General features: G+C 46.0%; 2 protein-coding genes across 2 annotated transcripts in view; both read left to right on the top strand.

Moving 5' to 3' along the window:
- Positions 1-9,803, top strand: part of iqgap1 (IQ motif containing GTPase activating protein 1) — a 40,100-nt gene extending 30,297 nt beyond the window's left edge. The window contains exons 16-37 of the mRNA XM_076734425.1: positions 354-444; positions 580-747; positions 1,595-1,737; positions 1,818-1,988; positions 2,087-2,170; positions 2,261-2,332; positions 2,687-2,756; positions 2,863-3,227; positions 4,180-4,343; positions 4,452-4,676; positions 4,838-4,978; positions 5,089-5,173; positions 5,876-6,108; positions 6,220-6,352; positions 6,479-6,581; positions 6,796-6,931; positions 7,020-7,107; positions 7,412-7,621; positions 7,719-7,885; positions 8,796-8,918; positions 9,146-9,254; positions 9,360-9,803. Coding sequence (XP_076590540.1) covers positions 354-444; positions 580-747; positions 1,595-1,737; positions 1,818-1,988; positions 2,087-2,170; positions 2,261-2,332; positions 2,687-2,756; positions 2,863-3,227; positions 4,180-4,343; positions 4,452-4,676; positions 4,838-4,978; positions 5,089-5,173; positions 5,876-6,108; positions 6,220-6,352; positions 6,479-6,581; positions 6,796-6,931; positions 7,020-7,107; positions 7,412-7,621; positions 7,719-7,885; positions 8,796-8,918; positions 9,146-9,254; positions 9,360-9,473 — 3,195 coding nt within the window. The 3' untranslated portion in view covers positions 9,474-9,803. The remainder of the gene's footprint in view (positions 1-353; positions 445-579; positions 748-1,594; positions 1,738-1,817; positions 1,989-2,086; positions 2,171-2,260; positions 2,333-2,686; positions 2,757-2,862; positions 3,228-4,179; positions 4,344-4,451; positions 4,677-4,837; positions 4,979-5,088; positions 5,174-5,875; positions 6,109-6,219; positions 6,353-6,478; positions 6,582-6,795; positions 6,932-7,019; positions 7,108-7,411; positions 7,622-7,718; positions 7,886-8,795; positions 8,919-9,145; positions 9,255-9,359) is intronic.
- Positions 9,804-11,729: 1,926 nt separating this feature from the next.
- The window catches only part of crtc3 (CREB regulated transcription coactivator 3), a 32,601-nt gene continuing 29,212 nt past the window's right edge, over positions 11,730-15,118 (top strand). Inside the window, exon 1 of the mRNA XM_076734414.1 lies at positions 11,730-12,986. Within this exon, the coding sequence (XP_076590529.1) occupies positions 12,855-12,986 (132 nt within the window). The 5' untranslated portion in view covers positions 11,730-12,854. The remainder of the gene's footprint in view (positions 12,987-15,118) is intronic.

Below are 15,118 nucleotides of genomic sequence, written 5' to 3'. Positions count from 1 at the left end.
TCGACTTTTTCCTCGTTAGCCAGACCTGCAGGCTTGAGCACCATCCTGCACATTTATACACAGAGACAAAGACGTGTGTGGCCTGAAGAAGAGTCGTTTTATAACTTCATTCAGCTCTTTGTTAGAATGGAGTTCTGCTCTTACTCTGCTTTGCTCTAGTTTGTCTTTCACTTGTGATTTTGCGTCAGTGTTCAAAAAACATTGCAAGTTTTGCGTGAAGCTCGACCATCGGAGGAGGAAACTGTCCATTATCAGTTAGAGGACAGATGGTGTGTGTGTGTGAGAGTGTGTGTGCATGCATGTGCTTGCTGCGCACTGTTAGTCTCTGAACATATTTTCCTGTGTCCGTCCAGGAGACCCAGGACCCGTCTGCTGTGCTGTGGCTGGATGAGATCCAGGATGCCATTCTGAAGGCTAACCAGGACACAAAGGAGGCCTTACAGTGTAAGAGCACGCACTCGTTTCATTTTACTGGACCCATTTTGTGTAGAAGACAATGAAGCCAGCTGCCCTCAGAGTCCCTGATGGTGGGACGGTGTGAAGAGCAGCACAGGCTGATGTTTGTGTTTGTGCCTGCAGTCTCACAGTCCATCCAGGCTATCAATGAGGCGGTGGACCGTGGTGATCCAGCTCAGACCTTGGCTGCTCTGCGTAACCCTGCAGCAGGACTGTACGGCGTCACCTCTGAGTGCGCCCAGACCTACCAGGATGACCTGACCAAGGTCAAAGACGAGAAAAAGGCAGAAGGTGAGGACAGACTGCAGGGACGAGTCAGACGAGTGTACTTATCAGAGGTGGCTCAGTGGTTACTGTAATGCCGTCAGGACAGAGACAGTCGCTGGGACTGCTGATGACAGACGATTCTGATGAAACCCAGGTGCATGATGATGCAGTGATGCATCTTTTCAGCGGGTTTCACTCCTTTCAAGGTCACAGTATTTGCCATGATGAGGAAATGATGATTTGATATCCAAATTTGGTACTTTGAATGGTGGAAGGTTCCTGCACTGTGAACCTGATAGACGTGAAACCTCCTACACACATGCAGCCTTTTGCTAACCGCAGTGACCTAATTTCTCATGTGATTTCCAAAAAAAAAACCCTTAGAGATCCAGCATGTAGGATTTGGTGACATCTAGCAGTGAGGTGAAGTGAAGTGTGTAGGAGAACCTTCAGTAGCTGCAATGAAAAACATGACAGCTGCTCCCTAGAGCAGTGTTTGGTTTGTCCGTTCAGGGCTACTGTAGGAACATGGCGGGCTCTTCTGAAGAGGAGCTGCTCTCTCTGTAGATATAAAGAGCTCATTCTAAGGTAACAAATACACAGTGATTCTTCTTTCAGGTGATTATACACTAATGAAAACATACTTTTGAATATTATATCACATTTCAGTCAATATATCCGCCTAAATCCTGCATGCTGGACCTTTAAAATCATCCAATATTGTAATTAAAAATCATATTCCAAACTACGAAGGGCTTTACTTGCTGCCCTGCATTACTGAAATACATTAAGAATAGAGGAACGATGCTAATTATTGGCTGAAGTTGTTCCTCCAGCTTGCTCACTTGCATCCTGTGATACTGTTGTCCAGGTGATAATGGCAGTGAGTGGGTGAAGCACTGGGTGAAGGGAGGACACAACTACTACTACAATCTGAACACCAAGGAGGGCACCTGGGTGGAGCCCGAGGGCTTCCAACAAAACAGCACCCAGATCAACAAGGAGGAGATCCAGGTAGGCCACCTGCCCTGTGCAGCGCTGCTCGCCTGTAGCTTCTTAACGCCACATTAAACCGCTTTCATTCTCCCTGTCAGTCGGTGGTGTCTGGAGTAACCACAGCCTACAACCGAGAGCAGCTGTGGCTGGCCAATGAGACTCTCATTGCCAAGCTGCAAGCTCGATGCAGAGGATACCTGGTGAGGAATGGCCAAAAGGAGCGGCTCGACTTCCTGAAATCCCAAGACCCTGCTGTCACATGCATACAGGTGAGTCAGACGGACTGTGTACCAACCATCATCCTGAGTATGTGCATAGAAACCTCTGTCTGCCATCAGGACTCATTACTCAATGTGTTTTCCCTCAGGCCCACTGGAAAGGCTACAAACAGAGGAAGAAGTTCAACGACCGTAAGCAGTATCTGAAGGACCACAGTGAAGAGGCTGTCAAGGTACAATGATTCTGCAGCGCTGCGCTCAAACTATTATCAGCACAAGTGTCAATGCAGTAAGACTGAAGGCTTTGTTTTCGTCCTCCTCAGATCCAGGCCATGGTTCGGATGCACCAAGCTCGTAAGAAATACAAGGATCGTCTAAAGTACTTCCAAGATCACGTGAGTATCAGTCGCATAAAACCTCATTACATGAAATTAGCTGCAAATTGAGTTTTGGCCAATTTGAGAAAAGCAAGCTAAGGTGTTGTAAATTTTCTGTCACAAAAATTAGGTTTTCGAGTAAACAAATCGCACTGGTGTCTAATAGAAGCTTTAAATCACGGTGCGTAAATTTCCCCCGACACATCCGCTGACATTAACTCCGTGTCCTGTGGGGTTGGAGGGAGACAGATGGCTCACTTAGCACTCTGACACGTGTCAAGTCATTTCCACTCCGACTCACCGTGGACTCCTGCGCTGCCGTTTATAATGAAACCTGATGATCAATCAAGTGACTTCTGTTTTCTACTGCAGATCAATGATGTGGTGAAGATTCAGGCTTTCATCAGAGCCAACAAGGCCAGAGACGACTACAAGACGCTGAGTGAGTACGATCCTGACGAGTGCGGTCAAACAGACGTCTGTTGTGCTGTGAACTGGGCTCCAGTTAAGGTGGTCGCTTGACTCTCAAAATGTCCGTCCTCACACAGTCAGCGCTGACAATCCTCCGATGGCGGTGGTGAGGAAGTTCGTCCACCTGCTGGACCACAGCGACCAGGACTTCCAGGAGGAGCTGGAGCTGATGCGGCTCCGCGAAGAGGTGGTCACCAACATCCGCTCCAACCAGCAGCTGGAGAACGACCTGAACCTGATGGACATCAAGATCGGCCTGCTGGTGAAGAATAAGATCACTCTGCAGGAGGTGGTGTCCCACAGCAAGAAGCTGACCAAGAAGAACAAGGGCCAGCTGTCCAACATGATGATGATGAACAAGCAGAGGGGGGGCCTGAAGGCCCTCAGCAAGGAGAAGAGGCTCAAACTGGAAGCCTACCAGTACCTCTTCTACCTGTTACAGGTAACGTCTACAGCTCTTTGATGCTTTGTCTCTGTGATTTTTATCTGTATCTGTCTCTCAGCTAAAACAAATCATATTTTGCTGCTTATAATCTCCATTTACACCTGGTATTAAAATGGGATCTGTGTCTGGATCCGGATCATGTCTGGATCATAAACTCTGATCTTGGCTTTGGGTTTACACCTGCTGTCTCTGCTGCATTCTCGTTATCCTCATCCAGATCAGATCTCTGTCCTCCAGAGTAAAACCTGCATGTGAGTAATGTGAGGTGGAGGCAGATCAGAGTTTTGTGAGTTGAGTTACAGGAAGCTTTGTAAACTTTGTGAAACGCTCTTCTTGATTATTTGTCCCCTCTTGTAAACTCAGCCAATGTAATACATGAAGTTATTCTTACCTCTTTTTTTACAAAAAATACTCAGTGTCAGTTTGCGTCGCTGTGTTGCAGCGCCGGCCTGTAGGCGACTCTGTGATTGGATCAGTGATTTGCCATGTTAACAGCAGATCAGCTGCACAGACGAGCGCAGCCTGTTGCACAGTTATTTCTCACTGTGTATCGTTCGTTTCCTCTGTGTCTCTTTTGGCCTTCTCGCTCGCTCGCTGTCTAAGTTTGAACAACAGCCTCTTTTTTGTGTTTACTAAAAACAAATGTCAGTGTTGTGTTGTGATGGATGCCGGCACGTTGAATGGATCGCATTTACACCTACATAAGATCCAACCTGAATGTGAGCCGATCACGACACATTCACACCTTCCATTAACATGCTTCTCCTTATCTTTATCCGGATAGTGTGTCAGGATGCAGAGTGCATTTGCATTGCATTTTAATACCAGCTGTAAATGGGGTCATAGACGCTGAGCAGCATTGTCATGAAGTCGGAGATACTGGCAGCTGCAGCTCTCTTTCCACTCGATACCTCTAGCAACATTTAACCAAACTTCTGCTTCCTTTTAGACCAACCCCACGTATCTCGCCAAGCTGATCTTCCAGATGCCACAGAATAAATCCACAAAGTTCATGGACTCTGTAATCTTCACCCTGTATAACTACGCCTCCAACCAGAGAGAGGAGTACCTGCTGCTCAAGCTCTTCAAAACTGCCCTGCAGGAGGAGATCAAGTGAGAGACAGACACTGAAACTGAGCCAACAACCATTTATGAGCACAATCAGATGAGGCCTGGTTCATGAATGCACAGTGAAATGTTGCCTTTAACAACCGTCCGCAGGTCAAAGGTGGACCAGATGAAGGAGATCGTCACAGGAAACCCCACAGTCATCAAGATGGTGGTGAGTTTCCACCGAGGGGCGCGGGGACAGAACGCGCTGCGGCAGATCCTGGCACCGGTCGTCAAAGAGATCATGGATGACAAAACGCTAAACATCAAGACCGACCCGGTGGATATCTATAAGAGCTGGGTCAACCAGATGGAGACGCAGACGGGAGAGGCCAGGTGAGCTGGAGACAGCCGGAGTGGCTGCGTAGTTTACTTTGCTTTAACCACAAATGATGCACAGCGCTGCACAGAACGCAGCAAAAACAAAAAGCTTGAGAGGTTTTGATGGTCGCTCTGTTTCTCTGTCTGTCCTGTCCTCTTTCTGTCCTCCTCAACAGCAAGCTGCCGTATGACGTGACTCCAGAGCAGGCTATGTCCCACGAGGAGGTGAGGACAAGACTGGAAGCCTCCATCAAGAACATGAAGACGATCACTGACAAATTCCTGTCTGCCATCATCGTCTCGGTGGATAAAATTCCGTACGTACCTCTCACGGTGTCACTGTCCACTTGTTTACCATCAGCTGCTTCAAACCAATCATTATTATTTTTCCTCCGTCTCACCCCGCCTGTCTCACCCTGTCTGACAGATACGGGATGCGTTTCATCTCCAAGGTGCTGAAGGACACCCTCCACGAAAAGTTCCCAGACGCCACAGAGGATGAGCTGCTCAAGGTTTGTATCGCTCATTTGTATCTTTAAAGGGTCAGTTCACCCAAATCACAAAAAAAAAAAAAAAAAGAATCCCAGTCGTGGTGTCCAGTCATGCGGATCATTTCAGTCAGCTTTGACAGCACATCCCTCTGCAGGCAGATGTTTACAGTCATGCTGTGATAGAAAATCCCGTTGAAACTGGTGAACTGGCCCTTTAATCCTGGTGAGCAGGACACTCCTCTTCTCTGGCCTCCTCACTTTCTTCTCATCTTCTGCCTGCCTCTTGCTTCCCCGTTTTTTACATATATCTTTCCTTCTTTTCTTCTTCTGCTGCTGCCGCTCTTTCCACCTTGCCATCCAGCTGCAGCCTCCCTGTTGGGGTGGAGGTGTCCTCCTCCTCTCTGTCTGCTGACTTCTGGCTCTCCTCCTCTTCCTGCACAAGCTGTGTGTCCTGATGCATTCAAGAGCTTTAACAAAACCTTTAACTCTCAACTCAAGATGCCAGCAAAGATGTAATTCACAGCTCGTTTTGTGTATGACAACAAATGCAGAAGATAATTAATTAATATCTGTCTGAACAGTTCCACCTGTTGTTGAAGTTATACATGTTAATGTATTTTGCTCAGTTTATTGACTTACACTAATAAGTTTCATCCTAAATGGGCTCATAAAGCATAAAAAAACATGTCACACGTCCTGATCGTTATCGTTTTGACTTCTCAGATTGTGGGGAACCTCTTGTATTACCGCTACATGAACCCGGCCATCGTGGCGCCCGATGCCTTTGACATCATCGAGGTGTCAGCGGGGGGCCAGCTGACCACGGAGCAGCGACGAAACCTGGGCTCTGTCGCCAAGATGCTGCAGCACGCCGCCTCCAATAAGATGTTTCTGGGAGACAACGCCCACCTCAATCCCATCAATGAATATCTGAGTGCCTCCTATCAGAAGTTCAGGTCTGCTGTGAATTGTTATGAAATATGAAGCAGGTGTGTTTTGTTTAGATGTGCTGTTTAAAGCTCTGTTTCTCGGCTCCTCTGACTTTATCCTTCCTTCTTCCGTCGCAGGCGGTTCTTCCTGGCAGCGTGCGACGTGCCTTCACTGGAGGAGAAGTTCAATGTGGACCAGTACTCAGACTTGGTCACCGTCACCAAACCTGTCATCTACATCTCCATCGGAGAGATTATCAACACTCACACAGTGAGCTGGGACCCCTTTACTTTGGCTTTTTCTGCCTTAAATCACTCCCTCTGCATGCTTTCGGGTGTTTTTTAGAGGCTTTGTCTCCTGCAGTATGACGAACACGCTGTACTTCTGTCCTGTTAGCTGCTGCTGGACCATCAGGACGCCATTGCTCCAGAGCACAATGACCCCATCCATGAGCTGCTGGAGGACCTGGGCGAGGTTCCCACTGTAGAGTCGCTCATTGGTGAGTGGAGGGAGGTGGAGGTGGAGGTGGAGGTGGGGAAGGGTTTGTTTTGCCGGTGTGGTTGCAAAAGCAGGTTTGCGAGAATTAAAGTGAAAATAAGACTAAAACTGTTAAATAAAGCAACACATCTGGTGACTCACCAGGTCACAGACGAGAGCAGTTATTAACAGAGAGCACTCCGGAGAGGATCTGATTCGCTCTTCATCTCATGCAGGTGAAAATCCTCTTCCTCCTGACGACCCCAACAAAGAGCTGATGGGGAAGACTGAAGTTTCACTCACGCTCACTAACAAGTTTGACGTCCCTGGTGAGGCCAACGCTGAGATGGACGCCAAGACTCTCCTGCTCAAGTAGGCTCACACTGAAGATTCGGGGCTAATTAAACAGATTCATACGGCTGCTTCAGAACATTCAGCGGTTTCTTGAATGTCTTTTCAGCACCAAGAGGCTCATTGTGGACGTGATCAGGTTCCAGCCTGGGGAGACTCTAACTGAGATCCTGGAGTCGACAGCAAGCACAGAACAGGTCAGAAATAAGACTCAGGGCCAACAAAGCTGCTGCGCTCGCAGGCACTACTGTATGTTTCAGTGCTGCTCGTCAGTAATTATGGAAAACAAGCCAGACCTTCAGCACCAGACAGGGCTGCACGAATGCCAAAGAATTCAAGGAAAACTCATTCCAGATGTGACACTGAGGGAACAAAATGAAACATACTGTTAAAATGATACCTCAAAATTAAGGCAAATTAAATGAGGAAATGAAGTGTGACACTGAATTGATACAAGATGAAACTTTATTAATAACAACATCTTGTTTCCCCGGATGACAGGAAGCAGAGTACCAGCGGGCCATGCAGAGGAGGGCCATCAGAGACGCCAAGACTCCAGAGAAGATGAAGCAGGTCAAACCGGTGGTGGACGACAGTCTGACGCTGCAGGGCAAGAAGGACAAGATCAAGAGCAACCTGCAGAGGCTGGCGGAGCTGGGCAAGGTCGACCCCCAGAACCGCTATCAGGACCTCATCAACGACATAGCCAAGGTGGGATGACCAGACGATCCCTGGAGGTGGACAGCTGGAGCGAGCGTCTCCGCAGCGTTTCATTTAAATGTGATATTTTTGTGCATTTGTGTTACAGGACATCAGAAATCAGCGGCGGTACCGTCAGCGTCGGAAAGCCGAGCTGGTGAGACTGCAGCAGACCAACGGCGCCCTCAATTCAAAGACCAAATTTTACAATGTCCAGATTGATTCTTACAATCAGTACATCAAGGCGTGCATGGACAACCTGGCCAGCAAGGGCAAGTGAGTGGCCTTTAATTCCACCCTCTCTCATCTGTGCTTCAGTCCACTGAAACATGTTGTGAAGTGTAGCTGAACCTCTGTCAGATCTTACTCATTTCTGGCTGCATGTTTACGTCTACCTGTAAAGGTGAGTCTTAGAGATTCACAACCCATATGCACACATGATTAGACTGCAGACAGAGGCCTGGAGGGTTAGCGGGGGCCAGGGCGAGCGTTTACATCCCAGGTGGACAGCTGGAGGGACCAGTGGTCCCCCTCCCTTTAAGTCTGGAGACATCAGACAGAGGGAGGCAGCAGTCAAACATCATGAAACATCTGTGTGTACACAGAGATGTCTGGCAGTCTGAATTCTCCTCTTGTTCAGAGCACTTTCCTGAACTGTGTCACACGTGTGCAACAACCAGAAGTGGGTCAGTTGCAATGGGCAGTGGGTCACAGTGTTGATCCTCCTGCTGGTTCTGATTGTGGACTTCTAATAAGGGGCTATTTGACTCCTGGAGTGCAGAATGCAATCAAGCACAGCTGCTGACTGGTTAGATAGAAAACCTGTACTGTGGGTGCCGAGGACCAGGATCCAAACCAGCGGAGGAGAGCTCCTCCTTCCTGTAACGTGAGGTGTTCGTTGGTCAGTGGTGAATTGATCACTGATGGACAGCATGTCTTCAAAAGCTACCATCTGTCCTCTGATGATCGCTTTCCAAACACTGATGAAGAAGAATGAACCTCCTCCTCCTCCTCCTCCTCCTCCTCCTCCTCCTCCTCCTCCTCTCTCTGAACCACTACACAGGGTTATTTCTAAGAATGATGAATGAATGAAGCAGCTCGGGTTTAAAATGGTGAGACTTGAAGAGTCATTAACGCTGAGAGGTGGTCTGACATACTTGACGCTCGTCTTTCTTTCTCCGCTCAGGTTGTCAAAGAAACCAGGCGACAACAAGGCCAAGAAGAGTAAGCAGGTTTCTCAGAAGTACACGGCCTCCCGCCTCCACGAGAAGGGCGTGCTGATCGCGATAGAGGATCTGCAGCCCAACCAGTGAGTTCTGCTTTCTTCAGTGCACAAGCTGGATGTCTGCTACGCTGCTCAGCACTCTTATTCTATACCACCTTAAATATCAGAGAGTCATATCTGTCGTCATCTTAAACTGTTTATTTACTTTGTTCTAGGCGTTTCAGTTGAATTGATTTCATTGATCGGTGTCTCGTCTCTTAGTTCCTCCACATTAATGAGCCTTCCCTCCTTTTTCCTCGTCTTCTTCACAGGTTCAAGAACGTTATTTTTGAGATTTCTCCGTCAGAGGCCGTTGGAGTTTTTGATGTAAAGGCCAAGTTAATGGGCGTGCACTTGGAGACGTTACAGATAGAATATCAGGTATTACCTCTTTTTCTCCTGCAGTGAAGTCGATTGGTGCGTGTTACTGTGACGGCTGGCTGTGATCGATTGACGCCGTCTGACCTTTTGTCGGTTGTTTCTCAGGATCTCCTCCAGCTGCAGTATGAAGGCGTGGCGGTGATGAAGATCTTCGATAAGGCCACCATCAACGTCAACCTCCTCATTTTCCTGCTCAACAAGAAATTTTATGGGAAATAGAGAAAGAAAGGAAGACGGGGCCACAGACACTGATTTAAACCACAAAACCCACTTTGAGGGTTGCAGAAAGCCCTGACCCGAACCATCCCGGCTTTCCTACACATTCCCTACTGCACTTCTCTCATGTGCCTATGCAAATTCCTGTGCATTATTTTTTATTACGTGGATCACCGTATGTGCTTTACTCTTAGTGGAACACTCCATGTGCGACTCGTCTGTAACTGCAGTTAGGTCAGAGGTTTAAGAATTGTATGTTTTGCTTTAAATATTCTGAATATCCTGTGCATGGGCTTTGATTAATTATAAAAATGTACGTTTTATGTAAAGAGATCATGTTTTGTGTCTTTCTTAGCTGTTAGTTGGTTTGCTCACCTGACTGATGAAGGCACGATGAACACATCCTCTGCCAACACTGAAGCGCCAGCGTACTTTCAGCAGGACGGTAAAGGCAAGGCGACGCCGTCTCCTCTAGGATGTGCTTGTGTTTGATGTGTTGCTGCTTCAAACCGAATGGAGAGAAAAGCTGAAAGAGTTGTGGGGAGAAGAGATGCACTCCTGCCTCCCTCCTCACCATATTTTATTTTCAAAACGCTGTCGTTGAAAAATTTCTCATCTATTTTGAGCCGAATGTGATTCAGCTCTCTTTGGATTTGACCCATCTTAAACACACGCAAATATTCTGATATCTATGCAAAGAGAAGGTGGCGTCACACGCGGTGTTTGATAAGAAAAAAAAGCCATGCATATTGAGCCGTTGAACCGAAAACTTTATTTAATTTATTGCATGACGATGAATCACATTACACCACTTAAGTCCGGCCTGTGCTGGCGGTCTCTGGCTGGACGGAGCTGCTCGTGGCTGCAGCTCTGGTGCTCAGAGCCGACCTGACATGTTGCTCCTGCACACACAGCTGTGCAGATGGCCTCATTCAGAAGATTTACTGGACGTTATATTTCTTCTGGGTTGTCTATCTTTAACAGAAATCATTTTTACATCACAAAACCCGCGCAGTCGACAGGACATCATGTCTAAAACAGGATGGGATGCAGAAGTGTAAGCTTGACGTTGAATGCAGAGATTTTTTATGTCTTGTTGAAAATGATTCAACAAAGTTCTCCTTATTTATATTTTATGTTGTCAGTCTACATTATACTGTAGTCGATGTTCACAAAGCCTAAAAGAGATCATGTAAGTATTGCAGTCATTAGACGTGTGGCTCCAGTAGATGTCACTCTACACCATCCAAGGTTCAGTTAAGTCTTTGCTGAGATTGACTTATTACAAGAAGCCGTGCGTTGATGTTGATTTTGTGTCTCGTGAAGGTGCCATGATCAGAGGTTGACCCTGTTGTTTGAAATGGAGAAGGCCGTGCTCTCTGTACATTATTTTCTCTCTCACACACGTTAAATGTATTTTACCTGTTTTAGAATAAAGTTCTTCAGAGGCAATGTGCAACTGGACTCAAGTACTTCTGAGGTACTTGTACTTAACTTGAGATTTTCTATTTTATGGAACTTTATACCTCTACTACATTTCACAGGGAGATATTTTACTTTTACTCCACCACATTTGTATGACTGCTGTAATTAAAGAGGAGTTTACACAAAAAACACAGAATTACTTTGTAAAATATTGATGTTATAGATTCATAGTTAAAATCAATTCTCCCTCAACCAACACATTAAAAAAACTGCTTTCATATTAATAATCAAATATAATTTAAAAAATACATAAATGCTAAACATAACATTCACAGGAGGCATACTGCTACATAAAAAATGCTTTTCCTTTGGATAAAGTTTTATTTTGCTGGTAATTACTTGGAATTGAGTATTTCTGGTACTTTTATATGAAAGTAAAGGACCTGAATACTGTTCCACCACTGCGTGCATGTTGACAGTACTTCCTTAAAGGATTATCTGACATTAGGTTGCCTCAGAAATAAAGTTCTCCTAATGCACAAGTGGCTTTTTAACATGTCTGGAATAAATCACCTTCTACTTAATTGACTCAAATGGGATTAAACCCACTTTCACTTGACTTGCTCCGCAGTAGAGCTGGCAGGGCTTCGACATCAGATCCAGGATTTGATCTGAACCCGGACCGTCTGTTGTAATGATTCAAGCTCCTAGCATTAACTTCCCAAAGATATCGATAATAACAGTGATTAGTGAATCCCACAGAGGCGGGACGGTGCGCGCAGTTTGTCGCCGCCCTGTGGACGTGGCCGGTACTGACGGTGTTTAACGAGGCAATGTTTTTCTCGCAGCAGTGTGAGGATAACAAGCCAGCGGATCTGAGTTGCGGTTACAAACCCTGTCAGCCGACGGCTAACCAGCCGAAAACATTTGAAGTAGTTTCTCAGAAGAATTCTGGTTTGGCAGCGACGAAGAAAGCAGCTTTCCTGTCGGCGGTGTTTGTTTATCTTCACGGAGCCGTCGGGCTGGAGTTTGTCTGAAATCTCTCTGCTGTCCGTGGATTAAGACTCGACTCTGAAGCGCTGTGATATCAGTTTAAGTGTGAAATTGTGGATTATGCGCCCGCACCGCGTGTGAATCTTTACGTTTTGGAGGTTGCTTGTTCACCCAGTTCGTGTTTAACATAAAGTCGAAATTCAGTGAAGTCCGGACGGGACCCAGCGGACACTTGTTGAAATACAATTTACCGAGCAAACCTTTGCCCAACTGCTCGTGAGCTCTGCTAACGTCAGTAGCGACATTTAGCTAACGAGGCTAACAACTTTCTCTGACACCAGCGCTGAATCTTTTGGTACAAACTGCTTGTAATACGCGTCTGTTGGATGTTGACCGAGTGTCGACAAGTTGGCAAAGTGCGTTTGCCAAAATCGTTGAGATGGCACTGACAGCGGCTTAGCTAACTCGGCTAGCTGCAGCTGTAAACTCGGCTCCCCGTTCACCTCCAACGTTATGTTAGCAATGACAGCTAACGTTATGTTAACGTTAGATTCACACAAGTGGTTCGCTGAAAATGTGTCAATATGAAGTTATATTTTACCGTTAACTTCTTGTAATCGACTCACAATTCTTTTAGAAAGTTTTTAGAGTTAACTTGCAAACAGATAACTTACAAAGGCTTTCATATCTCTGCTCTTTAGGCATACGAAGACAACTTTTATTAACGAGCGCTTCAACGTTAGCTTAGCTACGTTAGCCACTAGCTCGGCTTACAGTAACCTATCAGTTGGTTCTGCAGCCTGCAGAGTTGACTGAATTAACTTTGGCCAACCCGAATGTGTGCTATGCTTTTAAAACACTGATGGATTCACTGCACTGCTTATTGGTGGACTTTGAAAAATAGACTCTCGGCACCGTCTTCCACTTTTTCCAAGTAGCTGAAGTTGTAAAACTGCGGCCCGCACGATGTCCGGCTCCCCGGGCACAGGTGGCTCCAACCCCAGGAAGTTCAGCGAGAAGATCGCGCTGCACAACCAGAAGCAAGCAGAGGAGACGCGGGCCTTTGAACAGCTGATGACAGACCTCACTGTTTCAAGGGTAAATGCACTTCATGTTCAGCTCATTGTATTTTTATCAGCGGTCTATTGCACGAGTGCGTTCATGGTAATCAGGGACAAAGCTCCGTCTTTGACACAGCCTGCCTGTCTGACTTCATCTGCTGACTGAGATTTCTGGTATTCAACCAGAACTTCTGGTTTCTCTTCATGCATGCATTCAGCGGTGGCAAACCCTATTTGCTGCAATCATAAGTTGGTCGGTATAAAAACAAAACAAACAATGAAGAACCAAACCCTGAGCTTGCAAAAGCCAAGAACGTGTAAACACTGTTTTACAAATCTGACCAGCTGGGGTGCACATTTTTACTTAAACCGCACAAACCGTTTTTTTTTTTCTTTTTGATTGCAATCAGCAGTGAAACAGGAACCAGAGGAAGCCCGTTAAGATACAATATGCATGTCTTTTGTGCTTTGCATCTGACGAGGATGCTTAAAAGTTTGGGTGTATCAGTCGCATTCAGTCATATTTGTCTTGAGCAGTGCTCCTGTTTGCAGGACAGGTGCTCAGGTGTTTCTAAAGTCTTGGTTTAGTGAAGCTAAATGAATCAAAGTGTGCTTTAAGTGTCTAACTTACTGAAACTTTCAGACTTAAGCCTGAAACAAAGAGTTTGACTCGTGTTTTTAGAGTTGTTTCTCAGCAGCACGCTGTGCATCACAGCTTCAGGTGACCTGCTTTGTCCGACCAGCTGTCCGCAACTCAAAGATGTCATGATTGTGATGATTAAAACTGAAAAACGCACCAGATGCTCCAGTTAAAGAGGTTGGAGCTAGAGAATATAATTTCTCATTTCAAGCCAAAAATGGTTAAAAAATAGCCAAATATTCTCTGCTTACAGCCTCTCAAATGTTCGTATTTGCTGCTCTTCTTTGCCAATTATCATTGTAGATAAATAAAGGTGTCACCTCGGGCACCGAGGACTCATGGTGGAGAATCAAGCAAATAATCATCAGTTGCAGTCCTGAAGTCAATAAGGATTGATATTCAGCTAAAAGATACATTATGTCTGGAAAAAATAAAAATATGGCCTGTGGTGTTGAGAAAGAGCTGGTGAGACTAAAGTTTAAGGATTGAAGAGTATTAGTGTCGTTTAGAGCGTCTAACTGTACTGATCTGAGGTCAGATTTGCGGCACGGTTTGCTGTTTAATTCTTGAAGACATGTCTTCATGTCTCCAGTTGCCTTTTACTCAGTGCTCGAGACATCCTTTGGATGGGTTCAGAATAGACAAAGATCATTTTATCTTAATTAGTCACATGCTTTTTTTTGTGTGTGTTGTTTTTTTTCCCTCCATCTCATGGTAATTTCAAGGGTCTGCTGTACTATACACATTCCAAGTAGTATAAATAGTGACCCCCGAGAGGACGTACAGTAAAGGCCCTTTTCACGTTACTCTCATACCATTGGTTCACAATGTGCCCTTTCTCTGAGAGGGAGAGTCCTGAATGGCCGGTCAAAGAGGATGTGGTTTTGAGGCGACACTGAATGAAGTTTGCCATAAGGTATGAACTGCCGATGACCCCTGTGAGACAGACAAGCCCAGTCAGCGAGCCCGAGGCTGGCCGGGGCACAGGACGCACTGCCAGCAAACAGCTGGAATTAGAAGACGCTGCTTCAACGTTTACACCAGTGACCAAAGGACTGAATATAAACCCACCGAGGGGCTCTGAAGAGCTGTGCGGGTACCTGAGTGCACTCACAGTCCAGCCTGTCCACAGCTGTTCTGCTGGAAGGACCTGAGACGAACATGTTAACATGTGTCCAGTCTGCATGTTTGATGCTTAGATATTAGACTTTTTTTAACCATAGTGTCTTTAGTATGTTCGTCTTTCTGACCCTCTGCTTTGGCAGCCGCGACAGCTGCTGTCTGACATTCAGTTATCAGTTAAACTTCAGTTATCACACATTTAAATTGACGTTTTGGGTCCCCGCCATGTCATATTTGAAGCTATAAAGTGTGACTCCTCTGAACCAGATTTGGGTGTTTTCTCAGAATTTTAGACGCTTTGTTGTGGAAGTTTTCGTCTTTCAGGTGCAGAGGGAAGCTCAGGCGTCCTCAGCAGGACAGAAACAGTTGTTCAGTTGTTGGAACTATTTTTTGTTGATGAATTGAAA

The sequence above is a fragment of the Chaetodon auriga genome, chromosome 1 (genome assembly GCF_051107435.1).
Source record: "Chaetodon auriga isolate fChaAug3 chromosome 1, fChaAug3.hap1, whole genome shotgun sequence".
Taxonomy (NCBI): Eukaryota; Metazoa; Chordata; class Actinopteri; order Chaetodontiformes; family Chaetodontidae; genus Chaetodon; species Chaetodon auriga.
The sequence above is the reverse complement of the archived record's forward strand: the minus strand, read 5'-3'. Positions and strand labels throughout refer to the sequence as shown.